Source organism: Lates calcarifer, linkage group LG13 (genome assembly GCF_001640805.2).
Source record: "Lates calcarifer isolate ASB-BC8 linkage group LG13, TLL_Latcal_v3, whole genome shotgun sequence".
Taxonomy (NCBI): Eukaryota; Metazoa; Chordata; class Actinopteri; family Centropomidae; genus Lates; species Lates calcarifer.
The window spans coordinates 25,991,708-26,014,435 of record NC_066845.1 but is presented as its reverse complement, the minus strand read 5'-3'; the positions used below and the strand labels follow the sequence as shown (position 1 = coordinate 26,014,435).

At 42.5% G+C, this 22,728-nt stretch overlaps 1 protein-coding gene across 3 annotated transcripts in view; it reads left to right on the top strand.

Annotated features, from left to right (window-relative positions):
- The window catches only part of LOC108881639 (spermatid perinuclear RNA-binding protein), a 66,126-nt gene that overhangs the window by 5,753 nt on the left and 37,645 nt on the right, over positions 1-22,728 (top strand). For all 3 annotated transcript variants that reach the window (XR_007814441.1, XM_018673701.2, XM_018673702.2), the window contains exon 2: positions 20,014-20,123. Coding sequence is in view for 2 of the 3 variants with exons in the window: in XM_018673701.2 (XP_018529217.1) it covers positions 20,121-20,123 (3 nt within the window). In the remaining variant the exon portion in view is untranslated. The remainder of the gene's footprint in view (positions 1-20,013; positions 20,124-22,728) is intronic.

Below are 22,728 nucleotides of genomic sequence, written 5' to 3'. Positions count from 1 at the left end.
ACAATTTTCATGGTGGAAAAACATGTTTTCTGAGCTCGTCCGTGTATTCTCTGTCTGTTCAGCATGGAGAGCCTCTGAAAACACATTTAGATGATGGAGGGAAACTAAAACTCTCCATGGTAACCAGACTGCTGAAATAGTTTAGCACTCTTAAATGCAGAGTGACCTGCCACACTTATTCAGTGATATTCTAAGGGAACTAATCATTTGCCAAAAACATGAATTAGTCAAAGAAAATAAATTGTCATATCACATTTGTTTGTGTATTTGTGGTCATGGATGATGCAGCTTCCACTCCTCTGGTTTCAGTCTTTCCACCAGATTTCTGAGCCTGGCAAGAGCATTAACAAGGTCCACGCTGGTGTTTGCTGTTGGGTCTGGCTCACAGTCGGAGACCCACTTTATCCCAAAGGTGCTGGATGGAGTTGAGGTCAGGGCTCTCTCAAACATTCAGTTTCCAGCCTCTCAGATGTGAGGATTGCTGTTGTTTTCTATCATAGTAAATTAAATATCTGACAGTCTCTGTTCAGCAGGTAACTGAGGCTCATAGATGGCCACTGAGTAGATGATAATAGGTCTCTGTGATACCAGTATTTTTGGCTGGACTGCAACAGCAGGTTTCTTTATCTTTAAATTTGTCAACGTCCTGTCTCTGAAGCAGCATTTATGGTCACAGTTTAAATTTGTCCACTGGATTCAGGCTGGAGAATATCTTCAGTGTAAGCAGGTTTTGTTAGGGTGAGTCAGTGCTGGTTCCAAAATGATATCTGAAACTTTTAAATAAGAAAATATGACAAACTCTTCAGTGTGTTGGGTTTTAAAAAAGAACTTTGGCCAAATAAGATATAGTACAAAATACTGAACTATAGAAACTTTAATACCAGCCACACTGACTCAAATGAAAAAGTTTGCTCATGGAAAAATATAAATAAAACATGCATAGAATATAAACCAAATACAAGTACATCTGTTGTCAGGGAAGAATTTCCACCTGCAGCAGTTTACCACATACTGTAACTGCTCAACATCGACTCTATATAACACTGTACCCACATTAATTATGGATTGATATTAATATTTAGTGATAACTACATCAGCATATTGTTTACTCATCCTGCTGCCAACTGAGCTTCAGACTCCAGTTCCCTCTCATGTGTTGGCTCGGCTGCAGAAGCTGCTTCTCCTCAGTGTAACTGAACAGGTCTGTTAAGGTAAAAGAGTGAAACCTGAGCAGAGAGGTTTCTGCTGCCATCAGCTTCATCTCCTATTTCAGCTCATCCTTCCCCTGTACCTCACCATCCCAAACAGCCGAGAGAGCTCAACCTCAGAAAACAGCCCTGATGATGACGGAAGAGAAGGAATCTGATCTGAAGCTGCCATCTCTCTGGCTTTGCCAGGCTGAAATAAATACCTCACCATCCGGGACACAGTGTGGGTTTTTTTTTTTTTTTATGAGTCCCTGAGGACGTCTCTTCTCCTGCCGTTTGATGTGCTCTGAAAACAGAAACCCTGCAGCACTCTGGATGTTTGAATTGTAGTAGCTGCCAGTCGGCTGCTTCTGCCAGCTCCGGGACTCATTTACCAAACCCCACATGGACTTCCATCATAGGGCCATCAGCTTACATGATACATTTACTGTTCAAGACATGTTCAGGGAACACATGTCCAAGATGTGACCACAGAACACACTTAAATCCATGCACTATTTTACTGTTTTTCCATTTTCATTTAGTAAAATCAAAAAACTCTGATGGTTTGCAGATGAATGTAGTTTGTAAAAATGGTGTTTACTGAATTAATTAGAAGGCTGAATCCCCACAAGAGAATATATTTAATATTTCTCCAACTCATTCTTTCCTGATACTGGTTCAGATTCTTTCACTCAAGGTATCTGTGAAAGCCAAGCACCAACCTGATTCCCAGATTTATGATGTGTATAAATCACCCTGTGAAAGTCTTTGGAATCATTTTTATGGAAAATGACATTCGGCCAGGCAGAGCTGTGAGAGTAGCTGGTGACCGGCCGTGACTAAATGAATAAGTGAAATCGTAAACTCTGTTTTTTATAATGACGTTGACAGATGGACTCTTATTTAAGGTGGATCAGTCACATAATGACTGATATCAGATCTTAATCAGATCAGTATCAGTAAAAAAAACACCGGCTGTGGTGGTGTCTTTACTGGCCCTGTCTGTGTGCCTGTCGCTGGGTCTAACAGCGTTCTGGTGGAACCCTGAATACTGTAACATTTTACAACTTGCAGTTGTTAGATGACAGAGCACTGCTGCAACTGTTGAGCAGAAGTCTCGTTAAAAAGAAAGTGAGTCTTAACGTCGGCCTGAACGTGGCCTAACTCGTTCATTCTGAAACATTAATTGATGAGTTGATTTTTAGAGCATTTTGGCTGAAAACATCTACTTGCTGAGAACATTCTTAAATTGGTGTAAATTCTCTGTGTTAGCATCTGGCAACTATGAGTGACCCCTTTCATGTTACACACATCATCCATTTCTAATATAAAGATATTGATTAATGCAGCTCAGCTCAGTCAGCAGTAGCAGCAGACACACAGGCAGGAGTTTGTACTCTCCTAATGTTCTGTTTGAATAATAGATGAAGACGTGTTCAGTCTGTACAGTTGCAGCTCTGGTCATTTCTTTTAAACTCAGTATGTGCTGACCTTGCACCCACAACAAGCACATTAGCATAGTGTGCAGTCTAATAAGTTTCAGAGTTTTGTGTGCTGCTTCCTGGTCAGGATCAAGTCTGATTATGATGTGTTTACTGCTGCAGGGATGATTAAACAGTGAAAACGTTGCTTTTACCACCAAACAGGAAGTAACAGCCAAACACCTGCTGAGTGTCTGCGAGCAGGAACACAACACACACTTTAATTTTAAAGATCCTCAGCTGTGATATAAATAGAGGAGTATTAGAGTTCTGTAACCTTACAGTGGTTCTGAGGTTTGAGTTGTGCCCAGAGTCAGAGCTTCTCATGTTAAAGCTGTGAGCTCAGTTCAGTGTCAGTTTCTCCTGCAGGCTGTTTTCCACGGCCTCACTCTGGCTCCATGGTTGTCTTTCCTGCTCGGGACGATCGAGCCCACCTGATTGTTGTCAGCTCAGAAACGAATCCCCCGATCTCCTGGCACATCTTTAAGTGCCGCTCGGCTCGTGGAGGACGAGCGCCGTTTGTTTGAGGCTCGCTGAAAAGGACCCACAGAGAAACGCAGCACTTTGCCAACAATTTCACAGGGACTGAAATATTCACGCAAGCATTTCTGCTCTGGCAGCATGAAAGGACGGACTTCACATCCTCTTCTGTGCTGGAACATTCAGCCGACTCCCCCAGGTGAAGGACAGAGCTCATACACAAGTCCCTCAAGTCTGGATCAGCATTCAAAATTGATTCCAGGGTTAGACTGATATATTGAGTCAAATGTGGTCTTTTTTCAGAATCACGTCGTCTGCTGCCAAGTGTCCCTGAACACAACAAGAAGGCAGAAGAAACCTGCAACAAATTCTCTTCTACGCACTTATGCACTGTCAATTAATTCCTGATTTAAAGAGGGAAATGTATCAGATGTTTCCTCAGGGGACACTGACTTAATGAGCACTAGTCTGATGTCAGTGGAGAGTTTCAGGTTCTTACTGTCGTCTAAATTCAGTTTTAAGGGCTTTTCTACTCTCAAAAGACGATAGACTGTAGATGAGTCTGGCACAAGACAGATTTTAAACTGGCATGGATGATTTGGATAAAATAATCTATCACAATATATGTCATTTTATGTTGCAATTAGTGCTGAGGATGTTCCAGTGGAGTTTTTCTGCCTCAAACTTGAGCCAAGTCTTTCAGTATTGAGAAACCACTGATACTGTGGTTACTGTGGAGTGTGATTAGAAGCTTAGATTCACCTAAATGTTGATTAAATATGTATCTATCACTGAAATAACAGCTGTAAGCTATCACATTCAGCACGCCTTATTTTTCATGAACTCCTTGATCCAAACACTGGCAGCCTTGATTCAAAACTAAATAATTGATATGATATGAATGAAAGTTTAATTAGAGAATGCAACTCAGGAAACTGTGACGCAGCCAGCAAAGAGCAGAAACACTGGAATTTGATTGTCTTTATTTATTGATCCATGAAAATATACCTGCATCAACTCTGATACTGATCCTCTGAGACATCTCTAATTAGTTGTGGATAATTAAAGGAATACGTATCAAAAGTTTATATGCGAACGAAAAAAAAATCTGCCAGTAGATTGTGATCGAACTTTGAAAAGTCAAATATTAAAAGTGTCAGCTGCCTGAGGAGGTAAAAATACATGTTTTTTTTTTAATTGTGAATTCAGTTCAGAGGCTGTAAATGTGTGTGAGTTTTTATTTAATCCAGTGAATCAAAAACATTACAAGTTGAGCTGCCTGAGGCAACAATGCTGCTGATTAAATCTGACCATGCAGCTCTGCCCTCCGTGGTCTGATACATCCAGATGTAATAAAGGGATGAATACCTCAGTATAAATGGTCTAAAAAAATCTGTGAGTGGTTGACAAATTTCCATTTTCTCATAGTGCATACTGTCATACTTCCCAGAAGCCCTTGTGAGCTTTTAGTCTATAAATATCAGCACTGACTGTTGGTCCTAAATGGATTTCCAGGTCTTTACTACACATTACATGGACATATATCAGGTGTTGAATAAAAAGGTTCGTCTCAGGCTTCTGTCGTCCATGTTCTGCCTTGTTGAGAGTCACACCATCTAAATGACTTGTTGCTGATCATGTGAATATCAAACATGTAGAGGAGGTCAGCGGTGAGGTGTTGCAGGTCAGGTGTAACGGCTGCTTCAAGGACCCGCTGATGTATTTCTTTCCCTGCCTTGTTTTACGCTGGGCAGCAGGATTGCTGTGAAGCGCTACGTGAGCTGTGAGTGCGATGAGGTGGAGTCCAGGAAGAGTGCTGTGCATCCAGAGCTGCACTAATGAAAGCCATTAGTGGACTGTGCTGCCTCAGACAGGACTCCTGCAGCTTCACCTGAGCTCAGTGGAGTCGGGGAATTGTGTCATGACCCACAAAAGCTGCCAGGGGTTTGAGCAGAGGAGATAAAAGCTTAACTTTCTTTGTGTTTTTCATGGTGTTTTTATGCTGTGACACCCGGGGGCTTTTTGCTCAGGGCTCAGGATGTGCTTTGGGCCGTCCTGGTGGCTCAGTTTTCGTCTGCTGTCAACTGCTGCTGTCTGTTGCACTTAGATGTGAGCCGAGCCTGATCAGATTTATTTCTGGAGATCGTACACATGTAAAAAAATGTGTCACATTTTTAATCGTTTGAGTTTTGTTAGTTTCATTTCGGCCTAGTTTTCCTGTCTCATTTCTGTTGTGTTTTTAATTTTTATTTCTTCTAATCATTTTGAAGCCATCTTTGTTGTTTACAGTTACCATGGTTACAGGTGTCGTTCTCACCTGTAAGGTTGTTGGAAAAGGTTTGTTTACTTGTTCACACAGTGTCCACGTGACTCTGCAGTAACACAGCAGACTGACTCTCCTCAGTGAATCCACTTCTAATTAATAACTCTGTGTTGTTCCTGCTCACCTAGCATTAGCATTAGCATTAGCATTAGCACAGCCACCTGTTCTCTCCACTGCAGAGCAGCGACTCAGAAACTGGATCCAGTCACTTATGCACTAAAATACTGTTCAGTGTCTGGGTTTAGCTCGAGAGGAGAAGCTTAACAATCAGATAATGTAGTGATGTTTCTGTGGTGGGCATAGAGGAGATTTAGATGGTTGAATGTTGACATTAATCCTGAAACTGACTCATTCCCTCTGATAGCAGCACTTGATAGCAGTAATGTTATGTTAGTGTGTTGCATGCTCTGCAGTTTGTCCCAGCTGCTCTGTTGCTGCTTCTTGTCTGACTCTCAGTCAACCATAGATTTAATCCATAAATCTGTTTCTTAACCAGGACCAGTATCATCAGATAACAGATATACAGTATTTAATGGCTGAGGAAACCGTTCCACAGATTAGATCATTTGTCATGTTATTGTGTAGCCTTTATCAGTTGCTTTCAAAATAAATTGGTATTTTTTCAGCTTGAGTTTTGTTTTCATCATGAAACATGAACAAATATTTTTTGACCAAATTTTTCCAGCGAAGCTTTGAAGAGTACCTTCACATCAGCTGCACCTGCCTCTCTGTAGATCTCATCACAGCTGTGGTCAGCGGTGGACTTCCTCTAAAATCTAAAAGAATCTAGCACAGAGTTTCTCTTTAAAGTCAGAATGAAATGGCATCTTTACTTAATATGAAATGATTCCTGCTGAAACACGCTGTTGGAGAGTGAGGGAGGATTCTCAGCTGTAAACCATCTGCTGCCAGTTTGTCAAGATGGTGACATGATGCAAGCTGTATGAAAATGCTCTGGTAGAATATTAATGGATAACACCGTTAAGTCCCTGTGATCCTTTCAATATTAGTTCAGAAAGAGCTGATTAGATTTGAGGTGTGTTTTATTGTTTGAGATCAGGTCGTCATGGTAGAGTTGCTGTTTTCCTGCAGGTTGAACTGTTGGTTTGTTTGTGTCTTTAACGTTGGATGTTTCAGTCCTGCAGGATTCCTTCACCATAAATCATCTTCCTCTTCGTGTCCTCTCTCATCTATTTTCTGTCTCATGCTGTCATCTGCTAAGTAAAGACTGAAACTCCCAGAGATAACCTTAAAAGGAAAATTAGTAGGTTTTATGTGTGGTGGCAGTTGAACTGGAGAGAGAGCGTGCTGACTCGTGGATTATTAAGCTGCCTGGGGTTTGTGTTTTCACTGACAACATCAAAAGAGACTTTTTGTGTGATTTGTGATGACTTTATTGTGTGTGAGCTGAAAGGATTTCAGAGGAACCTCATGATGCGTAAAGGCTGAAGTTTGTTCAACCGTAGATTTACTTTCAATATAAAAATTCATCTTTGTTTATATGGTTTTTAGACGCCATATCTGCGCATTTAACGTTGGATTTTCTCTTGTAATAGAAAACAGCAATGAAATTTGAAAAGCTTCACCTCCACAGATTCTGTGTTTATCCACACAGGCTTTTATAAGGGTTACAGAGCACAGCAGTTTGTGGTAAACTTTCATAACACGAGAAGGAATGTGTAAAATCTTCCTCATCACATTAAAGGAAAAACAAAATACCAAAAGTGTGAGTTAAAAGGTTTTCACACAGCAGATAAAGGAGAGGAAGCTTCATTATTAGTTGCATATTTTGATGCTAAACCTTTGCAAGATTGGTGTCAAAAGTGATGTAGGAGGGAATTAATATTTAATAAAGAGTCAGCTTCCACTCATCCATATTTTAGAGTATAAAGGCCACGGTGTAGGAGCTGGTTCATCCCTCCACCTGCCTCTCCAAAACTTGGAGAGTGGATTTAGAAGTGCAGTTCACAGCTTTATTTGAGACCTCAGGTGTCGTGGCAGCAGGTCTGCAGGAGAACTGTGAGGCGCTGTGATAACTCGCTCCCAGGCTGTGGATTGTATGAGGTGAATGGATGTAGTGAATTGGCCTTGGCCCATGAAGGCTGCCTGGACTGATGCCCAATACTACGCTGCTGGATATTATAATTAGCTTCTTAAGCTGGGACTTTTTCAGGATTCACACAGGCCTCCCAGGCAAGTCTGGGAAAGGAATTTCATTCTGTCCACGTCCTCAAAAACACATTCAACTGGACTAAAAAAAAGAATGGGAGTCCTATGTAAGAAAGAAAGATGAATAAACTGCTTTGGGTTTGTGGGAAAATTAGGTCATTAAACCAAAACAGGACTGGATATAATGACACACTGCTGTTTCCAGTCAGTGAAGGTCTGTTGAGTTTCTCTTTTGATGACTGTAAATTAAACATCTTTGGGTTTTGAGGACAACACCTTGAGCTCTGGGAACTTGTGATGGGCATTTGTCACATCATCAAATTCCTTAACAGAACAAGCAGTCGATTATCTGCTCATCTGTTTGACAGAGAAGTTCAGTTTCCATCTCAGGAAAACATCACTTTTCTACATTACTGGATGTGAAGGAAAAGGTGGAACTTCACTGCGCTACGCTATCAGAGCTGAGCAGCTCTAACAAGCTGCAAGCTGAATTAACGCAGGACTCACAGTCAGCCTCTGCCCACAGGCACATTTTGCACTGTTGATAATGAGAATAATTGTTAGTCACAGCCCCAAATCCATCACTATAAATTCAAGCAGTTGTAATGTTGAGGAAGGAAAACCTCTGTACTGGTTGCTCTGCACTGTTAAAAATCTACTGTTCTCTAAATGTCATCTTGTTACAGAAATCACAGAGCAGTCAGTTCAGTCATTTACGCTGAAATCTTCCTCCAACATCGAGGTGTAGGTGTCAGGTGGAGGAAGCCGGCTGCTCTGAGATGGAGACGTACTGTAAGTCTGTCTGTCCCGGTCTGAGCTCCTCTGAGCTCTGAGCGGTCAGTCGTGCACGGCCACATGATGTCTCCATTACCTGGCTGAGAGATCGACTCACCGCCTGCCTCTCTGCACGTCCCCCTCCACACACACACACACACACACACCACCTGCTGCTCATACACACCGCAGGCGACTCGCTCCATGTGTCGCTGTGTTCTGATTGGCTGTGGGGCAGAGTGAGAAGCTGAAATTGCATCCAGGAGGTGATCTGCAGATGTTAAAGTCTCCTCACTGCCTCATTTGTTATTGTTGATTAAGTCTCCTGAGCGTCTCTGTTGGAACTGATTGTATTTGATATATTATCAGCTTTATTCAGCTTTGATCCTGATCACCACTAAATAAACAGCAAATCACAAATCAATCACTGTACTTCAAACTGTTTTTAACCTTTGTGTTATTTTTCAATAAAACTATTCCTAATCATTTCCCAGGAAGTTTCCTTGAAACGACTGTAATTTGGCATAAAAACAGATGTTGTTAACTTCCAGTGATGGTCATTCAAGTTAAACTGGTTTCAGTCGGTGCATGAGTATGAGTGTATGAGTCTGTTTTGTCTTTTTCTGCATGTATTATACCCTCAACATCACATGTTGAATGTTTTTCCTACTGTTCTGGGCAGCCACTGGTTTCCATTCATTTCCATAAATTATGAAAATCTATTAGCAAACTTTTAAAACTTTACAATAATGAACGCTGACCTGATCTGCATTCTGATTTATTACACATGACAGCTCAGTCCCAGTCGACTAATTGCTCCTCATTCTTAGAGAAATGAATTAAAAACAGCAGGAGAGCTGTAAAGATGAAAAACTGTGCGACATGCAGAGTTTATACAGTTAGTCGTTCAGTTAAACTTGAAAACACAGCGCTCTGGTCCTTTAAAACACAAGACCCTCTTAGTGTCCGCAAACATCCAGGGTAAAAAATTACCCACAACAATTCACACTGACACACACTTCTAAACAGAAACACACCCACATGCATGAAATGTAAACTTAATCTGCTGTATATAAAACTTTCCAGAGCAGAGCTGAAAGTGCTTTACAAACAATATAAGGATAATAAAGAAGATAGTACAGCAAGCAATAAAAATGCAAGGCAAGCGTGTTTGTGTGGACTGGAATAATACAGCAGCTCTCTCTCAGCTCTCTGTTCTCCCTCATATTTCCAGGCAGAGATCTGCTTTGAGTCTTTGTCGATACAGAGACAGTTTTATCTTGGAGACGCAGCGACCGGCGCTTACATTTTACTTTATGACATTGTCTTGACTTTTGCAGTTTGACTCAATTTTCTTTTTCTTCACTGAGGCACTTTTTAAATAGTTGTGAAAAAGTTTTGGCCTTTTTTCACTGGCTGGTCAGTGAGGTTACAGGTGCATAGAGTAAAGTATGAGTATGAGGTATTCAAACATTTGTGTTATAGTTATATTTTTACGAGAACGGTGCGGAGGTTTTAGGCACTAAAAGTAAAGTGAGGATGCTTTAAGACAGCGGAGATGTTAGCTGTTTAGCTATGAAGCTAACGTTACCTGGCTAACACCTACACACAGGTTTTCAGCAGGTTGGTTGTTCTGTCTCAGTGTGTGATCCCAGGCTGCTGCTGTGTTTGTGCAGATGTAGTTTTTCCACAGGAAATAACACCTGCTGTGATTGTGGAGTAGTAGCCGTTAACGTTCTTCATCACAATCAAACAAACACGCCACATTCTCACAGCAACCTGTCATCTCATCTGCGCGTTGTTGCTTTTTTATGGCACTTTCTCTGTCACTACCTCAGAAACAGGAAGATGACATCTTTGTTTTTAATCCCAGCTGTTTTTAACAACCAGGGAAACAGCTGTAATTTAGTGTTACTGTGTAGAGTTCAGATGAATAATGTAGTTATAGTTCATTTGAAAACATATACAGTGACTCCATGTGTAAATATTATGTACACAGCTTCAAAAACACCAGTAAACAAACATCAGACAGACTGATGATCGTGTTGGTGAAGAGTTTAGCTTCTGTTGCTCGTCTGAGCTGAAGCCACCAGGATACATTTTTATTTTCCAACTGATTACCTGATTTTTGATCTCACAACAAACAGACTGCTCCCCTCAACGTGACACCTAAATAAAAACACTCAGCTACTCACACACACACTCACACACTGCTGCTGCTTTTAGTACCAGACAGGGATGAGAGTGTTGTGCTTACTTGGATGTTTTCAGGCGCACAGCGCAGCACTGATCCATTAATGCATTAATGAAGGCCTAATCCTCCACTGAAAAAATAAACACTGTGAAGCTGCTGTTTCATAACAAAGCAGCTGTGTTTCCTGAGCCTTCTGCTGCACGTGGGCGTCGCTCAGCTGGGCTCGATGAACTCGCCTCGGGGCCCGCCCAACCTTTACCTCCGCTGCAGCTTCCTCCAGAGAGCCCTGCCTGCAGGTGACCGTGCAGGTAGCTGGCTCAGTCTGCCGGTGGAGCTGCTGTAACCGTCAGAGGTTAACCGGTCTGTGGAGAGGCCTGGCACGGCGCGATCACTGGGTGGAAACGTGCCACGAGTCACCAGCCAGCAGCTTTAGGTTGAGATCTGTCTGTTCCTCTTATCACACAGAGGTTTTTATTCTAAAGCCAGAAAGATTAAAATCATTGTTCATGTTCAGACTGTTTCCAGGGTTGAGTGTGGGTAATTATGTTGAGATGCTGCAGTGTGACTGTACTGTGTCGGCCTGGTACTGTTGTCAGACTGTGTGTTTAACTCAGGTCAGGTTTGTGGGTCAGTCCAGTCGGGTTTAGGCGTGGGCTGCTATGAAATTCTGATGGTACGATAACCTTAAGAATAAATACTGCGGTATTGTGACAGCTCTAGTACTAAAGTACAAGTACTAACTCCACTGATAATGTGCTCTTCTCTTCTCTGCTCCATGAAGTAACGTAGTGAGGAAAGTAGCTGATGTTAGCTAGGTAAATGTAGTAGTAGCCAGCCTGCGTTCACTAGCTTCTTTTTTTTTTCTTCTTCTTTTTTCTTTTTTTTCGTCTTTGTTTTCAGTTTGATGAGTTGCAATTGTGCAAAGTAACTAAGTGCGTTTACTGCTCTTACATTACTTGCTGGTGCCTGAAACTGAAAGTGTCGGGGGAACTGAGAATGTTTCTGAGCAGAAAGCAACAGAACTGAAAGTGAAGCACAGTTGTGTTTTCATTAAGACTCATTATACGAGGTGAATATAATGCAAAGCTTGGAGCTATTTTGTGGAAGTGAAGGGTCTCAGTGTGCTGTAAAATAAAGTGCTTGTCATATTGTCTAACGCAGTGGGGGGTAGAGCCGCTGCAGGAGGCGGTGTGGGGGGGGGGCAGATCTGAAAATGATGAAAATGATTAATGTGGTGATGTTCACTAACAACAGTGTCCTGATGCTGGTTGTTTCAGACAGAAAAAGTCTGGATCTGACAGCGACTGGTTTTGAATTATGCGGTGTTGGTCAGGTGTGTGGAAGTGAGCGAAGCAGTCTGAACTCCTAAAACTGAGCGCGACATCACATGTGCTGTTATTCTCATTAGCGTGACTCATCTCATCGAGACTTCAGACACAGAACAGACAGAGTTGTTGGAGAGAGATCAGGAGGTGGTGTGGTTGTGGTTGTGGTTGTGGTTGTGGCGTCTCCCACCTTCTGCTGAGGTCATTCAGAAAACCTGGCTTGTTTAAACACACTGAATCCTTAAACATGCTCAGAAACTACAGACTCCTGTGTGTTTCATTACATATGTGTGAGCGAGGTGTTGCTGGCTCCGTGGAAACATTACACATCTTGTTTGCTTCACCTAAAACATGATGGGAATTGCAGAACAAGAATCCAGACTTCACCTGCTGGGTTTTCTGCACATGTTCTCTGAAGAGTTGAAGTGATTAGTCGAATTACTGAAACGTAAGTCTGCAACAATTTTGAACCAGTTCAAATGAAGCTTCTCTAAAGTGAGAATTTTCTCTGTTTTGTATGAAAGTGAATATTCTGAGGGTTTGAACTGTTGGTTTGACAAAACAAACAATTTAAATTTGTCAGCCAGGGCTCTGGTGAACTGTGATGAGCACAGTTTATAAACTAAATCATTGATTTGTTTGGAAAATATTCTGCAGATTAATTGACAGTTTGTCCATTTATTTTTACATTTCTGAGGCTCAGACTTTGACCTCCACAGGGTTTTTATATCCTCTGAACACAGTCACTCTCCATCCATTCCTTCTACAGCCTTTATCTGTAGACCCTGCAAATAAAGGGAGTGACCTCTGAGCAGAAACACTGGATGTTTAGTTCATCTCCTCTCTTTAAATTATGAAATCTGACGTCAGGATTGTCGCCCTCGACGCCTGATGTTTGGAGCTGTCAGTCTCCAATTATCACTTCTCCTGAAACCCTGATCTGAACCCGTCTCTGTTCTGTCGAACCCAGCCTGAGACAGAGGATAACAGCTTCCTAACGAGGAGCCTTACGTCACCTCTGTCGGCAGTCGCAGAAACTTCAGCGAGACGAGCAGGTGTTAATTAACATTCTAACATACTTTGATGATATTTCACACGTTATTTTCACTTACCTCAAACACATTGGCTTTTTTAGGCTTTTTCCCTCAACTAAATCACATCTTCCGCTCACACATTCTGAGTTTCAGCTCTAAAGAATCAGCTCCCTTCTTTTCTGGTTGTAATTTAATTCTAAACTTCCTTTTCTGGTCTTCCTGTTATCTGGTTGATGTGGCGTTGTGGCTTTGACCTTTGACCCCTCTTTTGAATGCTGCTTGACTTGCTAATAACATGAGAATTTAAGCTGTACTACTCATTTTTACATAGAGGGTGAAATATATATAAATTCTCCTTGTAGTCTCAGAGACTTTAGGCCCGGCTCAGCTCCTGCTCAGGATCAGCCTTTAAAGTCAGAGCGTGCTGGGAGATCACGATGGTAGTTTTAAAGGTAAACACAGCCTTCCTGTCTTAGATGTCTGGGTTCATGTTGCCGAGTGTTGTTTCCTCTGCAGCCCACCCCCTGCCAGCTGTGACTCACTTGTATAACGTTTGTAGTGGGTTTTATTGGCTCTGCAGCAGAGTCAGACATCTCCAGCTCTGCAAGGAGATCACAGAGAATTTGTGCAGCTGATGAAATGTGTTCTCTGCTGCAAGGAGTCGTAATGTTCGGGGTTACAGTACCTGCACTGTAATACCTTATAATCACTCACTGTTCTGGTGTGAGCAGCCACACACATGGCCTGTGTGTTAGAAGAAAGCTGGAGAGAATGGGTCTGAGGTCAGCCGGTCAGAGAGTGTCAGCAGTTGCATGTGATGCTTTGTGTTGCAGGTCGTGTTCCTCTTCTTCTAAGCACGTCTTGCCACTCGTCAGCCATCTTGGCAACGCCCTCAGGCAGTTATTTCCGGCTGATTAGACCAGACTCCTTTCTGAGTGAATGGGGAGAAAGCCATAAATTAGCTGTCAGTGTTCACCGGGACATAAAATCTGCATGTGTGGAATCACCAGTAAAGTTTAAAACACACTTTTTCCAAAGGTTAGAAACCAACCGTCCCACCTGAACACACTGAACAAAAACATCAGATTGTTAGATAATTACAGCTGATGCATCACAAGTTTTTATTTTGATATCCTCCTCTTCCTTCCACTGCCACCATCAGCTGAAACTGTCATGAACCTCAACTCTGCACATGATTGTTTCCTGGTTTCTGTTCAGGACTCTTTAAGTAAGTTGTCATCTCTCTTTCGTCTCAGCTCTCTCACGTTTGTTTGCTGAAACAGAAACGTCTAAATAATGTCGACTATCAAAATGAGTCGTATTAGGAAAAAAAAAGAAGAAGAAAAACACATTTCTAGCTGATCTGCCTCCATCTGCACAGTTGTTTTAGGGAATGCAGTGACATTATTGTAACATTACAGTGATACAGTGACTGCTGCGTCTGAGTGAACCAGCTCCACACTGAGGTTAACCTCCCTCACTGTACTCAGCTGCAGGCAGAGAAACATCAGGAACTGTTGGAATCTTTTTATTTAACACAGAAAAGCTCCATCTGCTTTACTCTCTACACTCTTCAACTTCATTAATTATCCTGCAAAGAAAACTTTGTTCAGCCTGAACTGAGATCAGTTGTAGGTGTGATAACATCCTCACGTCACACGTCTCCTACACTGAGCACCGTACATCATAACCTGGCTCTGCAGTGTGACACACATCCTGCGCTGCTGCAGCGTCAAAATCTAATTTACTCCGATCTGCTCACACAATGAAATACACTCCCTGCTGTTAACATTCATGCAGGCCAGTGTTCATATTTCTACACATTGTCATGTAGAGCCTTAATGTGCAAGGCGAGGCGCCGACGACAAATAAATTAGGTGATTTACAAAAACGTGTGTGGATTTTAGGGGAAGAAGATCTCATTACCTGAAGGTCACTCTACTATCTGTCAAACTGAAACAAGCTGCACTCGTCTACTGTCCTATTTAAGAGTTTAGATTTGACTTATTCCTGCCAATGTCTTATGATTTAGTTTTCAATTAGTTTTGGAGTTCAGAGCATTTGTAGTGCTGTACTGTGGATAAATCATTTCAGAACAAAACTCCCAAGTGTTAGAAAATGTGTGATCCCAGCACTTGGAATATTATGAGAGAGTGTGCGTCGCCTTTTGTTCTCAGATCAAATGTTAGTCTCAAAAGCTTTGTATGAGAGAACAAGGCGTTGTTTCTTTTTCTTCATTTTTTTCATACTTCCCATCCCACCTGGTGCAGACTCACAGGATTGCAGGGGGCATTATTTGAAGTCTTGTGTGAACATAAAAGCCTGCTCATAAAAGTTCCCCGCGGTGAAAACGACCTAAATAAACACAGCCCTAAAATATAACCCTCCCAGGGTTCATCTAACCTTCCTCAAAATGGAGGACGGGGACAGGAGAGGCTGGAGGAGGCATTAGGGAGAGAATACCTGAGGATGGGATGGCGTGGAGTGGCGCAGCGCAGCCATTTGCTGGATGTTTTACTGTCCAGAGTGCATTACAGCAGCATGAGTGGCTGCATTTTTAGCACGGCTGCAGTCTGACCTCTGACTCTGGTAGTGTTACAGCCTTACTCCACATTCCCACTGGGAACGAGACAAATAACCCTCAGTCCTCGCTGCACTCCATAATCAAGGCTGTCAGAGGACATTTTTACATTTGGATTTTGGTCCAATTTCCACAAAATAAGTCGAGCTGTTTGCTGCATAAGTTAGAAACTGTGTTTTTCTTTTTGCCTGAAAGCATCATTCATGTCTTATTAAACTCTGTTACTGCTGCAATACTCCAGCCTCCAGTTTTACAGCTCAAATTCGACAGAAGGAAACTTAGATTTATGTGTCGATTTTGTCTAAATTTGAACATATATATCGAGGTGTTTCTTCACTGTAAGTAGTTTAACTCGCCTTAATATTAAAGCTAGCCCTGGTCAAATTATAAGACACCGAGCTCCTTCGGCACAGATGTGTGAAAACCCTCCTCTTTCACTGTGCCCTCCTGTGGCCAGCTGCCCTGCCGCTCCCACTTATCTCGCATCTTTTTAGCATCATTTTGCAGGTCACTGAAGCCCTGCTGCTGGAGGAGAACTGCACCTGAATACTTAAGGATTTTTAGTATTTCTTTCCCAGAGCTTTCTGTTGCAGCAGACCCACAATTAAACTCCCTGCTCTCCCTCCCTCTTCTGTCACTCGCTTCTTAAACCTGTCGTCTCAGGAAAGGCATGAAATATAAAGAATAATCCAAAACTCAGAGGGAATCATCAGGTTGTATTTTCTTAATGGGTATTATTCTGCTGGACACATATTTTAATTACTTTATTAATAATTCATTTTATTGTAGACTGAAACTGTACCCTGTGCGGCTGTATTAAACAGAAGAAATGAACAAAAATAAACATGATATTGAACTTGTTGGAAGATAATCAGTATTAAAAGCCTCAGCTCAGGATTAGGACATCGTGGTTGTAAATGTCAAACCAAACCCAGTTCACTTAATGACCTAATTTGGGGTAGGCTCTTCCTGGGAACTGAAGCAGGGAACTGAACCTTCTCAGTCTTCACAACCAACCCAGGATATCTGTTCTCTGTACACACCAGACGCTGTGTTTGTATCATGTCTCTAAGCAAGTTTTCATTGCTTAATTGTTGTGAATGTTTGTCTTTGACTGCAGTGTAATGAAGTTAATTGCTGTTTGGTGAAATAAAATGAAAAGCTCTCGCAGGGTTTTTGTTCTCGCTGAGGATCTGAGGTTGGAGTGTGTCGTGTTCATTTATTGTCTCATAATGTGGGCGTTGTGAAGCCCTTTAAGACTGTAGCTGTGATTAAGGGTTATGCAGATAAACTTGACTCATGGGGAGTAGATGCACCCTGTGTTTCTATCTTTCACTGTATTAGCTTTTATTTGTGTAAAACATCTCAGTACGTCTCAGAGTCGTGTAGAAAATCTATTTTTATTTAGAGAGAAAAAGCCTTTTGCTTACGTGTTCTCACTCTGCCCTGTTTTTCTCCTCTTTTCAGATCAGCATTGTCTTTTTGTCACATGCTGAGCTCGCCATCTGCCACTGCTGCAGCACCGTCAACGTCCTTAAAAAGTCATTGCTGTATTCTTAATTATCTTCGTTTAATCGCCTCCCCTCTTCAGGGAGATGAAAGGTTATTGGAAAATGAGCCCGCGTTGGGAATTTATTAAAACTGCAGCAGAATACTGTACGTTAGCCCAGCGAGCTGAGGACGGTGCTGTGGGTCCTGTTGTCCTTGTGTGTCGTGTGACAGTATTCAGTGTTGAAACCCTTCACTGTCGACCGTCAGGTGTCGTCAAGGTCTTATGAAAGCCTTCCTCACTTCTTCTTTTACTCCCTGTCCTTTGTGTATCGATCGCACTCGGCACTTGAGCTGTGTCCAGAAACAAAGAGAGAGATGTGTGAGAGTTATGAGCAGTAACCTCAGAGGTAATGGCACCTTTGTTGTGTCTTTCTGTTTTTATCCCCCCGCTGCTGTAGCCGTTATATTTTCAGGTTGTCCATCCATTCATCCTCATGTCTGTCCGTCCCATTTTTGTGGACGTGATATCTCCGTAACGCCTTGAGGGAATTTCTTCAAATTTGGCACAAACATTGACCTGGACTCAAGGATGAAGTGTTTTGATTTTGGTGGTCAAAGGTCAAAGCTGTAGGTCACTGAGTCCTCATCTATGTCAGGGATGCCTGGAGGGATTTTCATCACATCTGGCACAAACGTCCACTTGGATCATGTCGTTCTTTACAAACACAGTAGTGACATTTGACTGGTTTATAAGTGAGTTGTAATCACTGAATGTTTTCTTCCATTTACACCAACAAAGACTGGGCTGTAAACGTTTGGTAACGATGAGTGAAACCTGAAAACTGTTTAAATTGGTGTAAAGTAATCCATGACCCATCGCCCTCCATCGCTCCAGGCTCCTCCCCCTCAGTAATCTGTCATTAACAGTCAGTTAAGTCACATGTTCTGCTCGGAGCTGTGTCAGACAGATCAGAGCAGAGATGCAGCAGAAGTGTGAGGTGGTGTTGTATGATCAGACTGAAACGCAGCTCTGTCTTCTCTCTCTCTGTGTCAGTGTGAGAAAAAGGCTCGTTAGCATTCACGTGTTGTGTTTCTGCTCTCTCACACGTAGCAGCGTCCTCCATTATTGAGCAGTTGTAAATGCTTTGAAGTTCTGCTGTTGGGGGAGTTTTTGTTCCAAGCAGAGTGGGAGCAGGAGCGTGGCGCTTTCAAAGGCACAAATCTCAGCAGCTGGCCCAGTTATTGTTGTGTCATATTGATCAACATCCTTTTTCCTGATATCTCTCTTCCAGCAGTTGCACTCAGTGTGTTTATTTTACTGAATGCTTAAAAGGCCTCTGCAAGCAGAGCAGAGGAGGCGGAGCTGTAGCAGTGAACGCCGTCAGCCCGCTCTGCTCTGTCATTGAAAACAAGGTCAAGGTGACGGAGAATCTAATTGACGCTCACTGATTCCCCCGGGATCTTGTACGGCAGCGCTGCTCTCTCCTCCACCAGCACCACATGGCTTCACCACAGGCTCCGGCTCACATCTCATTAGCATTTGACCGCGTGGGCAAAGCTGCAGCTCCATCTAATGCATTTAATAGTGAGAATATATTCGGAGTAATTAAATTAATGTGTTGGTGCGAGTCTGTGGCCGGATAACATTAAAACAATTTCACAGCAGCATCTGAATCAAAGTGGTTTGAGAAAAAAGAGGGAGTGTTGTTAAAGGCCAGTTTATTTTTTAATCAGGAAAAGAAATGAGTTTTTCCAGTATTCAACACGAGTAAAAACCATCATCTCATAACAGCAGAACATGAGCAGCCATCTTCAGATAAATACGTCTGAATGACTTTCACTGTGACACGACACGAGGCCACAGATCCATTTAATACAGCCAGTGCACCACAGGGACGTTGATTCAGTGGAAATAAATCCACAGCTTTTATTAGACGTCTGTTCAGGACGCCTCACATGGTAATTTGTGTTGTAAATGACACAAAGAAAAACTACAGCAACAGTTAAACATGATTGGAAAACTGTGTGACAGCAGAGAGGGGTTTAGTACGGCCTGGTTATAAAGAATGAACAGATGCATTCAAAAACAGTTTGACTTCAGTGATGAAGCTGGAAGTTTTTAAAACACTGATTGATTTGATGTTAGAGGAGCTGTGTGTTTCTCCCCTCAGTCCCATACAAACTCTAATACACTGTTTTTTCTTTCATTAGATTTTGTACACAAGGCATCTACACAGTGATGTTTCCTCCCACTGACTAATCTAACGATCGTTTTTGGATTAATTAACTCATTCTCTGTCCAATCAACAGCTCGAAAACCAAATAAATTCAATTAACAAGAAAAACAACAAACCCTCATCGTGCAGAGGCTGTGATGTGTGATTTAAAGTATTAATTCATCATCAAAATCAAAAAAGTTCCTTTAATGATTGTGGGGTTGGGTTGGACCGTCAGTCCATCAGTCGGTCATGCTGATATATTCGTGCAGGTGTGTGCGCTGCTGCCTTCACCTTATCCTCAGTTTTACTTCAACTTTCTCAAAAGTTTCAACAGAAGATCTTCAGCAGCTGCTCCCTGATGAAACCTGTCTGAGCCAAACATGATTCTGAAAGTGTTTTCATTTCTGGTGCTCCACGTCGCCTGGAGTTTAGCCGATGCTGAGAAACAATGTCAGAAATGTTTGTGATTACTAGTTGTGAAATGTGACGCGCCGTGGTTAGAAATCTGACATTTAGGATTAGCATGTTAGCCTTGATGCTGCAGCCCCACATTTTCAGCATTTAGCTGATGCTTATTCAGAGCAGCTTAGAATAAGCTTTAAATCCTGGATCACCCACATTATGAGTAACAAATACACAGGTTGTAGCTGCGTCACCAAGACGACAAATAACCTCGTGTCCTCTGAAGGTTTATGGATGAAAAACCTGACGGTGGGAATTTATTGTTTGGTTTTTTTTTTTTTTTTCGACAGTGACCAAGAGGCCAACAGCAGAGAGACGTCTGACTGCATGAGGAGGCCGAGTGACGGGACCCTGGTCCTCACCTAGACCTCTCCCACGACCCTCCCACTGCCTGGACATGGTGAGCCTCCTGAACATGTCTCTGTTTATGTTGTGTGCTCCTCTCTAGCCTTTAATAGATTCTTTTTGCCTGCTGGACTGTTCCATGCAGGAGGTGATTTCTCACCATTGTCAGGTCCAGATGGTTATTAAAGCCCCGTCCACACAACACAGACGATCCTCCAGGGTTTTGAGTGAGAAAGAGTTTTGACGACTGACAATGAAAATATCCCGACCCAGACTTCAGAACCACTGGTCTGCATCATTTAAACTTTGATGAATCCTAAACACGTCAATATGAGACTGTTGTTTTCACAGTATCAGAATTCTGATTTGTATAAAAACTAAATTTAATATCTAAAAATGTGATTTTCCTCTGATGCCACATTTCAAGCCTCCTGTTGTCGGTGCTGCGTTGACTCAGTCAACACACGTTAAGTCTGGACCACAAGCTTCCTCTTGTGCTGGAGAGTATCCACCCTGAGGTCTCTGATCGTTCAGCTGAACTGTCCTCTAACTGTTCTCACACCATGTTTACATTCAGTCTCTACACATGCTGCCAAATTTTTTACTCTGGCTTTCTGCACACATTTGGAGAAACTGTTGAATATTGATTAAAGGTTGAGAGCCGGTGAATGATGAGGTGATTATCAAAGTATCATCTAAACACAGCAGTGATTATTTACCTCAGTGTGAACTATGTTTCTGTTTTACCTGCTGCTGAAGGTAATCTGATCACACACACTCTTTTTCATGTATATAACATGATTTATGTTATTCAGAGGCTCATGGCTGCAGACCAGTGTTTTTTAGAAATATATGTGAAAAATAAAATCTCATTTTAAAGTCTCTTTTTGTGCTGTTTCTCTGCTGGCTTCACTGCAGTAAAGCAGGCTGGTTGAAACCCCACATGTCAGGTGATTTTACCGAGAAAAGAAACGTTGGAGGAATCATTTCTGATGGAAGTAAACGGCATCCACCGACAAACCCTGCAATGCAATTAATTAAAGCAGTGAATGTCATTATCTCCTAATTGCGATGCGAGGTTGAACTCCCAGCTGTCTTGTAGGTAACAAATAAAAGGAACCAGCCTGACGCGGAGCCGGGCCGGGATCCAGAATCAGTGAAAGTCTTAATCTTTCATTCAGATCTTGTTAATGTTTGTGTGTACGTTTGTGCGCTGTGGTTGTTGACGCTGCCCACACTTGCCGCTACACAGCCTCGAATGCCCCCGGCAGTTCAGCGAGAGATTAGCTAGGTCGTGATGAATGACCCTCGCAACTCCAGCACAAGCCCCCGAGAACCCGCGGCCATGAATTATTAAAGCACCATCATAAATAACTCACCGTAATGAGGGGTGCTTACACGCTGCAGGCGGGGAGAGAGGGAGGAGGAGAACAGGGGGAAAGAGAGGATCAGAGTTGAAGAGGGAAGGATGATTGAGAGAGATAGCAGTTTGACCTTGGACTGAAAGACTGGTGTGATGCTCTGCCGGCGGACTGAAGCTCTCAGGCTTGTAAAACAGAGCACCGAGCTAATTTTGCACATCAGCCTTTTTTCCCCTCTCTCTCCCCTCAGAGTGATGGGCTCTATCCCTAAGTACATGTCATAAATGTTAATGTTAAGTAACGCCGGCTGTATCTAGGCCACGCGCAGACTGGCAGCAGCACAGGTCGCTTCAGGTGCTGCTGTCACGGCGCAGACTGTGATGAGCGTCTCTGACACCGAAAACAAGCTCCTCTGCTTCTGCAGCAGAACGTCTGAGGAGGAAGCTGAGGGAAACAACGCCAGGCGCTGAATTTAAAACAGTGTGTTCAAAGTTCACTGAAGTTTCAGATCGCTCTCTCTGTAATCATCCAGAGTGAATGATAATCACTCTTCTAACCATAAAATCAGTGAAGTGATCATTCAGGACTGATGACCTTTAAAACATGGCTCCATCTGAGCTGGTTAGTGAAGTACGTGGGCACCTGAACGTTACACTGGTATGGTTTAAGTGAGGGACAACACTAACCTTTGGTGCATGAGGAGACCTCAGAGTAAACACTAAACCTGCTCAGTCAGACAAGGTGCAAGAAGTCGAGGATAAAAATGCAGCATAAGCACAAGTGTTAGGAGATGAGTCTTTAAGACAGAGGGGCGCTCCTGCTCTGATGGTCTTTAGAGGTGGAACCACAAACCAGATGACGGCCATGAAGCGCTTCATATACAGAATATCCTAATGAGAATGTAATGAACTGTCTGATGGTGCTGGGTTTGGAAGCTGCATTCGTGGTTTGATGTTTAATTCTGTGGACAGACTGGTGATATTCCAAGTTCATTAGTGCTGCATAATTTCATTTTTCTTTGGCAAAGTGGTGCGAGATGAAAACGTTGGTTCCCAGTGTGATCGTCGTGTTTGTCGGCGAGATGACTGCGTTACAAAATGTTCTCGTTGTGTTTTTATTAAACAGTCTTCTGCACATGATGACAGCTAGGTGCTGCTTTTAGCTTTAAGATGTTTTGTGAATGCAAACGTTGGAAGTGTCTGTCAATCAAACACGATCAAAACACACACACACACTCCTGGTAAAGCAGATAAGTGACATTTTAAAGTGAGAAGCTCTAATTTATTTAGAGCTGAGAAC